Source organism: Galendromus occidentalis, unplaced genomic scaffold (genome assembly GCF_000255335.2).
Source record: "Galendromus occidentalis unplaced genomic scaffold, Mocc_1.1 scf7180000075995, whole genome shotgun sequence".
Taxonomy (NCBI): Eukaryota; Metazoa; Arthropoda; class Arachnida; order Mesostigmata; family Phytoseiidae; genus Galendromus; species Galendromus occidentalis.
Window position 1 is genome coordinate 27,405 of NW_003803985.1, and position 13,889 is coordinate 41,293.

General features: G+C 48.9%; 3 protein-coding genes across 3 annotated transcripts in view; 2 read left to right on the plus strand and 1 right to left on the minus strand.

Moving 5' to 3' along the window:
- LOC108865065 (uncharacterized) overlaps window positions 1-187 on the minus strand; it is a 1,143-nt gene extending 956 nt beyond the window's left edge. Inside the window, exon 1 of the mRNA XM_018641717.1 lies at window positions 14-187. Within this exon, the coding sequence (XP_018497233.1) occupies window positions 14-187 (174 nt within the window). The remainder of the gene's footprint in view (window positions 1-13) is intronic.
- Window positions 188-1,768: 1,581 nt separating this feature from the next.
- LOC100901287 (replication factor A protein 1-like) lies at window positions 1,769-3,652 on the plus strand. Its single transcript, XM_003738479.1, has 3 exons — window positions 1,769-1,877; window positions 2,724-3,097; window positions 3,176-3,652. Exons 1-3 carry the CDS (start codon window positions 1,769-1,771, stop codon window positions 3,650-3,652), a joined length of 960 nt encoding a protein of 319 aa, XP_003738527.1.
- A 773-nt stretch (window positions 3,653-4,425) lies between these two features.
- On the plus strand, window positions 4,426-4,893 carry LOC100901429 (ubiquitin-conjugating enzyme E2 L5-like). Its single transcript, XM_003738480.1, has one exon. It carries the CDS (start codon window positions 4,426-4,428, stop codon window positions 4,891-4,893), a length of 468 nt encoding a protein of 155 aa, XP_003738528.1.
- Window positions 4,894-13,889: the final 8,996 nt, after the last annotated feature.

The following is a 13,889-nucleotide window of genomic DNA, read 5'->3' on the forward strand; positions in this document are numbered from 1 at the left end:
CGTCGGTTCCTACAGCTGTGTGCAACCGAGCTTTGCACTTATCCTTGAACTCGCAGCGCCAGAATTGCACAGTTCCCGACGAGTTCTTCCTATCCTGAGTATACATGTGTCCCTGGTAGGCGAGCTTACGCTTCCCGCGTTCTGTTTCGATGATCCTCGGGGTCTCGAAGTTCGACTGAGAGTCCATCGCTGATTGTGAACGGGGAAGACCGCAGATCTCAAGAGATAAGGGTAGAAGGTAGACGAAGTCGGGAAGAGAAGACTCGAGTTGCCGTTGTTCGGATTCAACTCATGCTCATTTTTTTCGACGACGGACGTTCGATTTTGCTCGGATCGGAGATCAGAGCGATGGGGCGGAAAGAAAGCTGAGAATGACTAAGCTCGAACGGAAAGAAATTACGCGAAGGATTGACTCAAGGCCACGGCCTACTCAGAGTTCTTGTCTGCGATTTCTGGCGGAAACACTGATACGCAGTTGCGATGTCGAAAAGACTGATCAGAGGCATCCCAGCACTCGAAGCTAATGTATTCAGAAACGGGACCTGCAAGCATCAGGTGCACACGTGGAACCGAAATGTTACCTATGTTCCTCACTCCACTGCGCACAACATTAGGATTTGCGAGGTTTGCAGCGAAAAGTAGACCGTGAAATTGGACTTCACTCTGACGATTCCGTCGCTAAACCATCGTTAATTTTTCTCAACCGTGATATGTTTCCTCTTCGATCGCTAAGCGACCGGATCCTTTCTATCCAGCGCTCCGGATCTACCTTTGCGCCGAATCATCTTTCGCGCCGAACCATCCGTTGCGCCGAATGGTCCGGCGCCGAATCATCCTTTGCGCCGAATCGTCTCGCGCCGAACCGTCCTGCGCCGAATCGTCCTGTTCCGTGAATGAAGATAGAAGCAAAGGCGAAGGCAGTGATACTGAACTCTTTGGAGACTCCCGTTGTTCGTTCTATCATGTCGCTTACATTCGCTGCAGATATGTGGAGACGGCTCATGACGCTCTATGAGTCCCGATCCACTTTGTCGATCAGTCTTCTTCTCCAGGAGTTCCATTCGTACAGAATGACCGAGGGTATGAGCATGGCCACGCACATCGCCAACGTCGAGTCGATGGCTCAGAGGTTGGGTGATCTGGGAAAGCACATGGATGAGACTGAAGTCATCACCAAGCTCCTTCGGTTGCCTAGGCGGTACAGGCACCTCAGATCCGCTTGGGACAACATGGACGAATCCAAGCAGACTCGATTCAACCTGGCATCGGTACGATTGCGCTCGAGACCTTCGTTGATGGAAAAACCTCCGAAAAACCTCCGTTGACTCAAATCACACCGACTCCGTACACTGACCACGGACATCAAACATCTTCTTGACACGAAGGGAAAGGACAAGCATTCACTGGTCATTGCGAACATCAATGTACAAAGCTTGAAAGCACTCGCGGAAGATGTTACAACAGATTCGTTACTGAGTCGCGTTGACCTAATGGTTCTGACAGAAACCTGGCTTAGGGCCACGGCAGATGATGCAGCCCTGAAGGGTTACCACTTAAAACACCATGCCTTCTGTGGAGAACGATCAGGAGGAGTCGCGATTTATGGTGCAACCAATTCCGACATGATAATGACGTCGGACATGGATCATCATCCCTCTCCACTCCAATGACGATCGAAAATCACACAGCCGATATAGCAAGAATAAGTTTCAATCACCAAGGGATTGAATTTATCCTCGTGGCGATTTATGTACATCAATGTGCAAACATGGACAACTTGGAGAACATCATTTCAACCACGCTCAGGGATTACAACAAATACGGGACCTTCAATGTACCCATGATCATGATGGGAGATTTCAACCTAACGAACGAAAGTAGGATTCGTCTCCCATCGTTTTGAAGGAGCACTTAAACCTCACACTGGACAGCGACCCGCTGGGGAAAACCACACTGGGCGGTACCACAATCGATCTGACATTTTCACGAGGCATTAAGGTATCATGCAAGCCATACATATCGTATATTTCATATCATCGACCAGTGTTCAACCTTATCAACTGTTGATATGAACCATTTGCGGGATAACATGATCGCTATACAATCAAGCGGATCAACATCCACTAAGAGATCAGAAATCGCATAAAATAGGATCAAGATAGGAGATCTCATCATGTCCATTCCCGGAAGATACGCCGCGTTTCGATCCGGAACCAAGCATCGATCGAGGAGGTACAGGTAATGATGACAGATCATGGATGACAAAGCCGCAACACAAGGAGAAAAATACAAAAACCCATACCCGATTCGAAGAACGGCAGGGACGTGGAAAAATCGAGAGAAAGTGATTCCGAAATCATCAATGAGAGAAAAAACAGATACTTGAAGATACTGAGAAAACAGTGGGATAATCCGAAACATAAAATGTCTCACGAATCGACAGTATAAAAATCCCACCATGTCCGATGTCAGAGCAGCCACCAGCAGTAGCTTTGCAACTGCAACCCGAAAACAACGGAAGTCGAGCATTGCGATTTGCGAGGCAGGTATACATACAGCAATGTCGAAGCCAGTGGAACCAGAAGGGTCACGGAGACCATCAGTTTCAAGAGCCCCGAGTGCACCCAGACGAAAGCCAGGCGAGTTAATTTCACCCATCCCGAACAGCATACCATCGGCATAGGTGATGTAATATCACGTCAAATGTCTTATCCATTACACAGTGGATCGTCCCAATGAGGGTTTTGTGGATCAACTCGATCACACCTCATTGAACAAACATGATCAGCCGAAGAGGAAGCCAAGGCTCCTTCGAGATATCAGCCTCGCAAAAGTCGGCGGCGAGATACAGGGTCGTGTAAAATCGAAGACGCTGGTGAAATCTTGGTCGAAGGGCAATGCGAACGGAAAAATATTCAATTTCGTACTCAGGAATACCAGCGGGGAGATGAACATCATTGTCTCCGGCAACGCGGCCGACGACATCTTCGACAAAATAGCCGTCGGTAATTGCTACAAAGTGAATGCGTTCAAAGTCAAGTCGGCGTACCAGCAATATCGCGTTACAGGACACGATTGCGAGCTGCAGTTGACGAAGGTATTCGGCTATATCATTCGAGTACGCCAATAGATTCCATCCCTATGACATCATCCTAAACTTGAATATTTCATCAAGCTGAGTCGGATTATCGAAATCACGGGGGAGGATTTGCCGAAAATACAGGCCAGTATCACCACCCTCGCGGAAATAATTTTCAAGCCAGTCAACGCTACCGTTGACATCCTCGCGGTGATCTTCGACGTCCGACCGCCTCAAACTTTCAATTGCCGGGACGGCACCAATACAGAGAAACAAACAGTCTTGGTGGTGGATGACACCATGAAAATGGTCGAGATCGGACTCTGGTCGGAGTTCGTCGGAAAACTTGATAACAAGGAAGGAGAAGCAGTGGTACTCCAGAATCTCCAAGTGCGTGATTTCAATGAGAAAAGACAGCTTTCGACCACAACCAATACAATTTTCGGTGAAGACAAGGAGAGGCCCTTTTTAGCCGGAAAAATCGCGGTCACGATCGCGAATCGCGACCGAGTCCTACTCATCATCAATTGGATCTGCGACAGCTCGAGGACCAGGGCGATGGCGGAGAGATGAAGCGGATGAATATCCAGAATACAGCAGGCAGCAGCAAAGCTAGAAAGTTCGCATGTACGTCGACGACAATGGAAGTCGCACCGGATTCGAATGATACGGCTCCGAGCGGAGTCGATTTGGGGGACGTGTGGCTTTGAAGAGCTACTCTTCTCTACGGGAGAGGGTTGACGTGAATACCGCGCTGCTGACACTCAGAACTGCAACGAACACCGGCTGCTTCATTTCCGAGCTGACCAGGGCTCGATCAGGTATGAATCCTGCCTGTCTCAAAATGAAACCGAGGTGAGTCGAGCTATCATGGACGATGTCTGTGACATGCTACCGCTATCCCGCCCTCATTATGCCGTCCATGACGTTCATGGGACTTCGCCAACGCATGAGAATCATCCGCACATACGGAAGCTCGAGTCTTGCTGATCAACCCTTTTCCTGCGTTCGACGCTTTCCGGGGTCGAAGACTACGGAATGGGTCCATCTACCATCTCTTGGACGTCTAAACTCTTCGGAACTCGTAACAAAGCGACCGCGCTCCCTGCATGCGTGTCCAATCTCTCCCGGTATCCACTAAACTCGCGGTGCGTGGTACCCAAGCGGCACAGTGATGAAAGCCGGGCGCCCAAGAATGAGGAACTCTCAATATCACCGAAACACAAAACACCAGAAACTAACAAACCGCTGATAACAACAAAGTCCAAAATTATCCTTTCGCATTCCTCGAATCCCTCAAGATAGCGATACTCTTCGAGCCCTCTTCTGTCTAAATCTCTGGGAAAATGGCAGCTTGCCGTAGGACAATGAAAGATCTCAAAGACATCCGAGCGGGGCCACTGCCGAGATATCCCATCATCAAGGTGGACGACGCTAATGTTCTAGAATGGGAGGTCCTCCTGCAACCGACGACTCCGCCCTTCAGTCAAGGTGCTTTCCTGAATTTGAGCCTGAATTTCCCGCCCCAATTTCCATTCTTGGCGCCAAGAATACGATTTAAGACGAAAATCTACCATCCCAGTGTTGATGATGAAGGGAAAGTCTGTCTCATGATAATCCTTCAAGAAAACTGGAAGCCAGCGGCTACCATCCAGTTTGCCGAATCCTGCGGGCCGAAACCACTAGACCGACACCGTTTGACCGAAAATACCGGACAACACCATTTGACCGAAACCGCTTCACCGAAATCGCTTGACCGAAGCTGCTTGACCGAATCTGCCCGGGTTGAGTCAGGCGTGTCGCGTATCGCCTGAGAATACCTAGCGATAAACCAGGGGATTGAAGTTTTCCATATAACCTGTGGCTGGGCTGTTCCTTCGGCGTTTTCTTTGACCGCGCGAAATGCACACCGCTGCTGTTCGGTGACGTGCACGGAACAGTAAATTCGAGTGTGCGATTCGAAGCTCGCTTTCGCTCGGAGCGCACCTGTGCTTGTTAGTCGATCCCTGAAGTACCGGAAACATGGAAGTTCAGGTTGTGACATCGTCGAAAGGCAAATCGTTGTATCAAATCAACGATTATCTCTACTCAGTCGATAAGAGGAGCCCGAGTAACTTGTACTGTCGATGTATTCGATCGAAGGAGCGGGGATGCTCCGCGAGAGCGATCTTATCCCAGGTACGGAGCAACAAAAGTGTTACCTTCCTAGATTGTATGTTCGAACGAGAGAGAATTCTATAGTCCTCCGCTTTGCTCACATTCCAATCGACCTAAGCATAAATAATAACAGTGATTGCAATTTCCTCTGAAGGGCTTCGTCCAGAGGACAGCAGGGGTCCACTGCCATCAACCCGAGACGGAAGAAATTATCCGACGCAAGGCCATCCAGGAAATGAAAGATGGAGTCATCGCCGACCCTCAAAAAAGCGGGAAGAGAGTCTACATGGAAGTAGTGACATCATCTGCTCAGAGGTTTTCGGCAGCGCATTCAGAGCAGGAAGTCGGTGCTGCACTTCCTTCTTTTCCGAGCGTGGCCTCAATCCTGTACCTTGCACGAGCCAGTGTACGCCCCCCTCTGCCGACATCTCGCTCAGCTATTGTCCTCGAGGATTCATGGGGAAAGACTGTAGACGGACAGACATTCCTCATAATCGATGACGGTATCGAGGATAGGATTCTTGGTTTCTCCACGGTCCAACTTGTGATGGAGCTATGTTCGGCTCCGGTTGTATATATGGACGGAACGTTCCTCCAGCTATATACACTACACTCGTTTCACAAAGGAGAGATGATAGCAATGGCCTTTTTTCCTACTACCTGACAAGCAAAAGCGGACATACAGCAGGATGTTTTCCCTGCTACAGGCTTACGCTCATTCTATCGGCGTCGCGTTCAATCCTCCATGTTTCCAACTGGATTTCGAAATCGACACTGAAGTCCATCGAAGAATTGTTCCCGCTGGCGGCCATAAAGGGTTGCTGCTTTCACTTTGCTCAAGCTCTTTGGCGCAAAGTACAAGACCTCGGCCTGAAGCAACACTACAAAGATCCTCTCGTGAAGAAATTTATCAGGTCTGTCGGAGCCCTGGCACTCGTACCGATAAGAGAGATTGACAACGCTTGGCTCGACATCGAGGCTGAAGCCCCTGGAACCGAACACCCCGCGCATGCTGCCCCGGAGTCGTTCAAGGATTACGTTATAGGAACCTGGCCGGAGAACCCGACGGTGTTTCCGCGTGGCTTATGGAACCATCACGCTAATTTTGGAGCCAGGACCACGAACCATCTCGAAGGATGGCATCGAGCTTTGAACCGAGGTGTGGGTCGTTCCCACGTAAACATATTCGAGATGGTAGATCATCTCAAAAAACTTGAGATGGAATCGAAGACCCGAATGCTCCAACTCGGTCAGGGACAAGCACCAAAGGCATCGAAGAGGAAGGACGCCGAAGCCAACAACCGCATAATTCGCCTGGTTGCACAATACGAGAACCATGAGCTCACTCTCAGCGAATACGTCCAAAAGATCGCTTTCAATATCAAGCTATGAAAACGCATCGAGTTCGATGCTCAGCAAACGGAACCCTGAATTAAGGCACAGGCATCTTAAGTTGTACATACATAATCGTCCTGTAAGATTTGAAGTTTCTTGTGGTGGAATATCAAACGAAAAAAAAATCCTATTGAATCATCTCATTCGGTCAAGCGGCTTCGTTGATGCGGTTTCGGTAAAGCGGGCTCGGTCAAAGGGCGATGGGAATTATTTTCGGCCAAACGCTGTCGGTCAAGCGGTTTCGGCCAAAAATATTCGGCAAACTGGGCGGCACCCGGTGGCGGCCCGGCGACCGGCGTGGGCGACCTGCCGCAGAGCACACAACAAACGCTCTGCGTGCCAAGGCGGCAAAACGACACAGAAAAGTCGCCGGGCCGGCACCAGGTCGCCCTCGGCGACCGGATCGCACTCGCCGTACAGAGCCCGGGACGCCCGGCGGTACGGACTTTGCTCGATGATGACCAAGCTGTCCCAAACTGTTCGGGACACTCGGTCAATTACGGCATATGTATGGGCCTCTAGCCCGGGGGTGTCTTCGATTAACTAAAAGCGAACGAATCGCATATTCAGTAAACAATAACGCCGGGAAGTCCTCAAGAAGAAGGAAATCAAAGTAACACTCAAGAGAGCCGAATCAAACATCACCTGTCGGGTGAAAATACTCCTGGGGGACCGCTCATGGGGGACGTGAGAAGGCATCGTCACGGTTTCTTCCGGAAGAATGAAAAGCCAAAGCGAGCGAGACGTCGTCGCTGTGAGCTCGGGGGATGGAGCATATTTCAAACTTTACAGCGCGCCAAAGCACATGACTCACAGAATTTCCGACGGTCTCGAAAATTCGGGGGGGGACCGTGACGAACGGACATGGTCCGTTGCGCAAGCTACCCAGAACAAAAGTACAGACTACCAGAAAACAAACGAGCTCAGGGGAGATTTCGAGGCGACTTGGTTGGGTGACTACTAAGAAACCATTATCATCTGTCTTCCCAGGGAACGGAGGTTCCCATATTCTTTATTTGTAATGTGATCCATATATCAATACCGTTATGATTATAGTAGTGATTCAGTAAAATATTCAGGGAGACGGGGCGGTACACAGAGGGCAACCGACGGCATCGGTCTCCAGCAGACGCGCTCTCAGCGGCCAGCTGTGGAGTGGCGCGCGGGGCTGTAGAAGACAGCTGAGCAGACAATATGACAGCCGGTGCCCTGGCGGCTGAGTGCGGAACCTGTCAGTAGCAAGAAACTCTCAGCCCACGGCGGTCACGTCCGATCCGTGGCGAGTGTAAGATAACCTCTGGGGTTCCATTCCCAACATCATATTTCTTACGAAATTTGGCTAGGCCGACGTCACCACGTCCGCCCAGTTCCCCGTCAATTAGCGCACCCGTCTCCAGGAGAAGTTCAGTGTTCAAGTGGTGTATTCATTGGGCTCCCCGAATCGGTGCGCCACAACCTTCCTTCTGGGCTGCTGTGGTCGATCAACTTCCATCTTCGCACTCGCACTGTTGCGTCCCTGACTCGAAACTCGTACCCGAACAGCCCACGTCGTCAAGTCGAAACTCGTACACGAACCGCTTAAGTCGGAGATCGAAACTCGTACACGAACCGCTTAAGTCGGAGATCGAAGCGACAAAACACTGACCCGTATCGGCGATCGATTGCGAACGACTCGATACAAGAACCCCGCTCCCCGTCTCCACTCTCGACTTCCGCCAGAACGCCCTCTACCGACAACTCGTCCACGCTACATTACATGATGCCCTCATCATTCTAGCTCTATTATACCTTCGTGTACTCAACTATCTATTTCCCCAATCAATGTTACGACCTCTCCGCTAATTTTTTTTTTAGTCGAAACCAAGCATTAGTTATCCTTTTAACCTACTTTCCGTATCTGCCTTCGAATTTCGCCGCCCGAACAGGATTCCTCCTTCCGCTCGTCTCGACCCTTTCTTCCTCTTCTTCCGATCCTCTCGTCGGTGACCCGAAAATCGCCGAATTCAAGTCGACGTTGCCGGTCCGCTCGAATTTCGTTGTTTCCTTTAGCTCGTCGCGACCGAGTTCCTCTAACACCATCGAAACCTCGTCGATGTCACCGTCGTTCTCGCCTCCAACCGACATCATTGTGACATCCACATTCGGCTGTTGAATATTATTTCCTGAAGTACTCGGTTCCTCTTCGTTAATGTCTGGAATTCCAAGGGGTTTGTCATTCAATGGAACTATCTCGTCCTCCTCTAACCCGCGGACATTATACCAGCGTTATTGGGAGCAATGAGCGGTGCATGTGTAGCTCTTGTCTTTTCCCAGTTGGAGCAATCGATACGAATCTTCTGGCAATATCTCGACTACAGTCAATAGTTCTCGAAACTTCGGTTGAAGTTTTGTCGGCTGTCCTGTTTGGACTGGCAATCTCGAAACTAATACAATGTCTCCTATTTTGTAACGGATCTTGTGCGGTTTCTTCTTCTCGTCGTAATTTCTCGCGTTCCTGGCTGTTCTCGATCTGCTGTCGAATATCGTCCCTCACTTCTTCTGCCGGTCTCCAAACGGTTTCTTGCATATTTTCAACCACTTGCGAAAAATTATCGAGTCTCGGTAAATATCCATGCAGCGCTTCGAAGGGGGCCTTGCCCGTCCCTCGTGCCTCTGTTCGGCTGAGCATCACCTGCGCAATCGGAATTTTCTCGGCCCAGTCTGATTTATCTTCCTTCTCCGTCAAGGCTCGTAACAATCTCGCTATCTCTTTGTTCGTCGTTCAGTCAATCCATTCGATTGCGGAAACTGTGTCGAAATCAAAGTGTGCTCGACTCCCTCTTTGATCAAAAAATTCTCGAATGCCGCTGATGTGAATGCTGTACCACTATCGGATACCAATCGCTCGGGATTCCCATAGTTCAGGTACGTTTTCTCGAGGAACGTAATGACATATCTCGTTCCCGTCGTCTTCACTGCTTCTAACACGACGAATTGGGTCAACCCATCGATCAGAACGATCACATGTTGTTTTCCTCTCGATGCCGGCAACGGTCCCATATGGTCCATGAAGACTTTCTGGAATGGGCGTCTCTCGGGTCTGATCGGATTGCATAACCCTTCCTTCTTGCCCGACAGATTTTTGTTGAACAGGCAGTTCAAGCACGCTCTCAGATGATACTTCAAGAAGTCCTTCATTCCCTCGAACCAGTAAAACCGTCTCATTGTTTCCCACGTCTTCCTCGGTCCAAAATGACACATCCTATCGTGGCACTCGACCACAACATATTTTCGCAATACTCGCGGCACGACGAACGCCCTCCACGTTTTGATCAGCTCTTGCTTCTTATCGTTCACTCGCTCCATCATCACTTTCATCAGCATGCCATCAACTAACTCGAAGTCCCGTACTAATGATTTCTCTCGGATCGATCTCGCGTTCTCCGGCTTCATAAGCGCTATTTTCCTCTCCTTTATTTCTTCGTCGATTGCCTGCATCGTCGCCGCCTCGTTGTAGTCCATCGAGACCACCAGAACATCTCTCCTTGACGAGTCCGTCGGCCTCTCCTCGTCATCCGACTCTTCTCTCGGGAACTCGGCGATTCTGTCCCACCATCGACACAGCTGCGTCGATCCACTCTGAGCCTTCAATCCTAAAATCGCGCTACAATCGGATACCACGACAAACTTCATACCGTGTAGGTGTTCAGAATTTATGTTCCCTGTAACCGTCTGATACACTGAGGGAGACAGTGTTCTTTCTCTTTACCACTTTCCACTTCTTCTGGACTTATGTATATAAGCACTGCAACATCTGGAATAAGCACTGGGTAACACCAACTGTCTGTTCTATTATACTGAGTTCCACCTAAGTGTCCCGTGAATATCGAATACGTTATCAGCACGAGTTGGCTCTTCAAGGATCCACAAAAGTAAGCCACCATTTACTTTCTAAGACCAGGATCGAACATGTCCATTCCGAACATGTCAGGCTCAGAGCCAGAATATAAAAAGAACTTGACACAATGCCCAGTCACGCTGAAAGAGCACGGACAGAACTACGTAGCCTGGAAATCCCTTATCCCTATCTACCTATCTCAAAATCAAGATGTCGCAGATCTTATTGCTGGTATTTTGGTAATGCCAGAAAAAGGAACGGAACAAAAGAACGAATGGAGCACTATTCAAAAAGAACAAGTTAGAAAATTCAAGGCAGCAAATCTACTCGAAAAACGAATTGTCTATTCCTCCATTCACCCAAATCTTGTCATAACTATCTTCTATGGTGAAACCGAAATTCTCACTGCCAGAGAAATCTATGAAAAGATCAAGAGAAGATTCACAAACCAAACTGGCATTGTCAAAGATATAGCAATTTCGAGATTCATGTCTTCCAAGTTTCTCAAAAACAAATCAATGGAAGACAATCTCACCATGTTTAAAAGCCTCCAAAACAATCTCACTGAAACTGGTTTTATAGTTGCAAATGATATCAAATGTGCGCGACTTCTTGCGTCACTGCCCAAAGAACGGGACTCGCTCAGATTTGCTTGGGCAGCAAGAGCCGAAGCTGATAAGACCTACACATTGCTAGAGGAGGACCTCAGGGCAGAAGGTGCGAGAAGAGCTCAGGAGCGAGAGGTAGATCAAGCCTCGGCTCTACTTGCACAAGCCAGGATCAGTGGCAATCGAAATCTAAATCAGAATCGAAGAGGTAGATTTCGCCGACGACCAAGATCCGGCGGCTATCGAAGTTCCGTCCAGCAAACAAACCAACGGAGGGTAACAAATACGCGTAGCAGAACTGAAATCAAGTGCCACAAGTGTGGACTAATGGGACACATGCAAAATGTATGCCGCAAGCCGAAGAGGAATCAAAATTCCAGGAACAGGCCAAGGGCCAACGTTGCCGAAGCATTTCCGGCCGACGCCTTTAGCGTCCAGGACAAATCAAATCAATTCCTCATCGACAGCGGAGCATCCCACCACATAGTGAACTCAAAGATCTGGTTCACTGACTTTGACAAGAACACCGACACCCGGGAAGTCAGAGTTGGAAGCAACCACTGCCTGCAGGTTTTCGGGCAGGGTGCGATCCGTCTGACTGTCGATGCTCACGGTCAAACACAAACATTTGATCTTCACAATGTTCTGTTTGTTCCCAAGATGCGGAAGAACTTGATCTCCGTAAGCAAGTTGACTGACGACAAGTTTGAAGTCGGCATCAGTGGAAGTGGTCTTCTCATGAAAAGGAATGAAACCACAGTACAGGTTCCTAAGAACAAGGGACTGTACAGGATCCTGGCTACGACAGCCAATCATTCTCGCGGTCACGGAAATCAGGCACAAGGAAGCACCGACCCGGAAGAAGATAAAAAGCGTGCAGAAATACCGAAGCAGAGTCTTCGAAGATTCCACCAAATACTGGCACATGTCAACAAGGAATATGTTAAAAGGTTACTCAACCTGAACAAGATAAGCTTTCAAGATGATCTAGATCAGTGCCAGAGCTGCATTATGGGGAAGCAAACCAGAGGCTCATATCACAGTCGGCCTGAACAGGCAAAAGCAAAAGAGCCTGGTTTAGTCTCAGCAGACCTTTGTAGCCCGGCTACACCGTCGCTGGGAAACTCACGACATTTTCTTGTGATCACAGATGAATTTTCAAAATTCAGAAAGGTCTAGTTTCTTCAGGCCAAAGATCAGACCGCCGATTCTATCTGACATTACACTCGCACAAAAATCAAATCGGTCACAACATTAAGCGTTTCCATTCGGAAAACGGAACCGAATTCAAAAATCAGGAAGTCATGAAAATTCTTGATGACATTGGTGCGGAGCAAACGTTCAGCAGTGCGTACATTGCCATGCAAAATGGCACTGCGGAACGTGGAAACCGCACAGTCATAAATTTGGTCAGATCCGTTCTAATCAGTGCCGGTTTTGAACATAAAAAGTACCTCTGGGCTGAATGTGTCAGCTACTGTGTGGATATATTGAACATCGTATCCATACATAAAGAGCTGAACAAGTCAGCATACGAAATCATGTATAAGAAGAAACCATACATTGGAAAACTCCAACCATTTGGCAGGAAATGCTATGTGAGAAAACAACAGCCGGAACTGCGAAAGTTTGAGCGTCGAGGCGATCCGGGTAGACTTGTCGGATACTTAGATCATGGCCTCGGATACAGAATCTGGATGCCAGAAACTCAGACGATCATCAACACCAAGGACGTTGTCTTCGAGAAGCCTACGTTGTTTGCACCCAATGAGGACTCAGAGGGTCACGCGCTTTCAGAACACGAAGACGAACAAGATAACACTGAAGTTGACCATGAAAACGAAACACAGCCCTCACTCAACACTGAAAACACAGTATCAGAAGAAACCTCTGATGCAACTACGCAACCTTCAGTACCCACGCCTAATTTACGTCCACGAGAACACATTCGCCGTCCATCAAGATACTTGGCAGACGCAAACAATCTAAATACAGAAAACGAACAATGCGACACGGACAGTGAAGATGATGATCCGTCAGTGTTTCAGTCGAAGGCAAGGACGCGTAACGATGAAAACGGTTTCATTTCATTTCATTTATTACATAGGGATGACTATGGGCATGGAACCCGCAAGCCCTACCGGGCCGCATTTTAGCTGAACATAACATGAATTCGAAGTTTACGTCTAAATTCGCGGTAGTTGGTAATTCCTCGGAGATCAGCAGGGAGATCATTCCATACATTAGTTTGGTATTTGGGCGACGCTCTGGAGGACGAATGAACTACTCGAGCTCGGTGCCGTCTAAAAGCGCTCAAAGACTGAATGCGCTCGCTTATATGAGCGCTTGACTGAATGCGCTCATGACTCGATGCGCTTATGACTCCATGCGCTCGGGACTGAATGCGCTATGACTATGAGCGCTCATGACTAAATGCGCTCGGGAGTGAATGCGCTAAAATATTTATTGCGCTCAAGGTTGAGCTGCGCTCATGCTAAGTGCGCTCAAGGATGAGTTTGCGCTCATGACAAATGCGCTCATGACAAATGCGCTCATGACAAGTGCGCTCATGTTAAATCGTAGTTAGAATGCTCGAGGAGCAGCGCCTCGAATCGTAATACTTCTTTCGCGATTCCACCAACTATTAGGTCAGGTTAGGTTAGTTCCCCGGGCGAGCGTAGCGAGCATATTCGGAAGCCATGACAGGCGAGCGTAAGCGAGCATATTCGCAGCTATGACATTGTGAGGCGGACTAAACCTAGGTCAGTGAGGT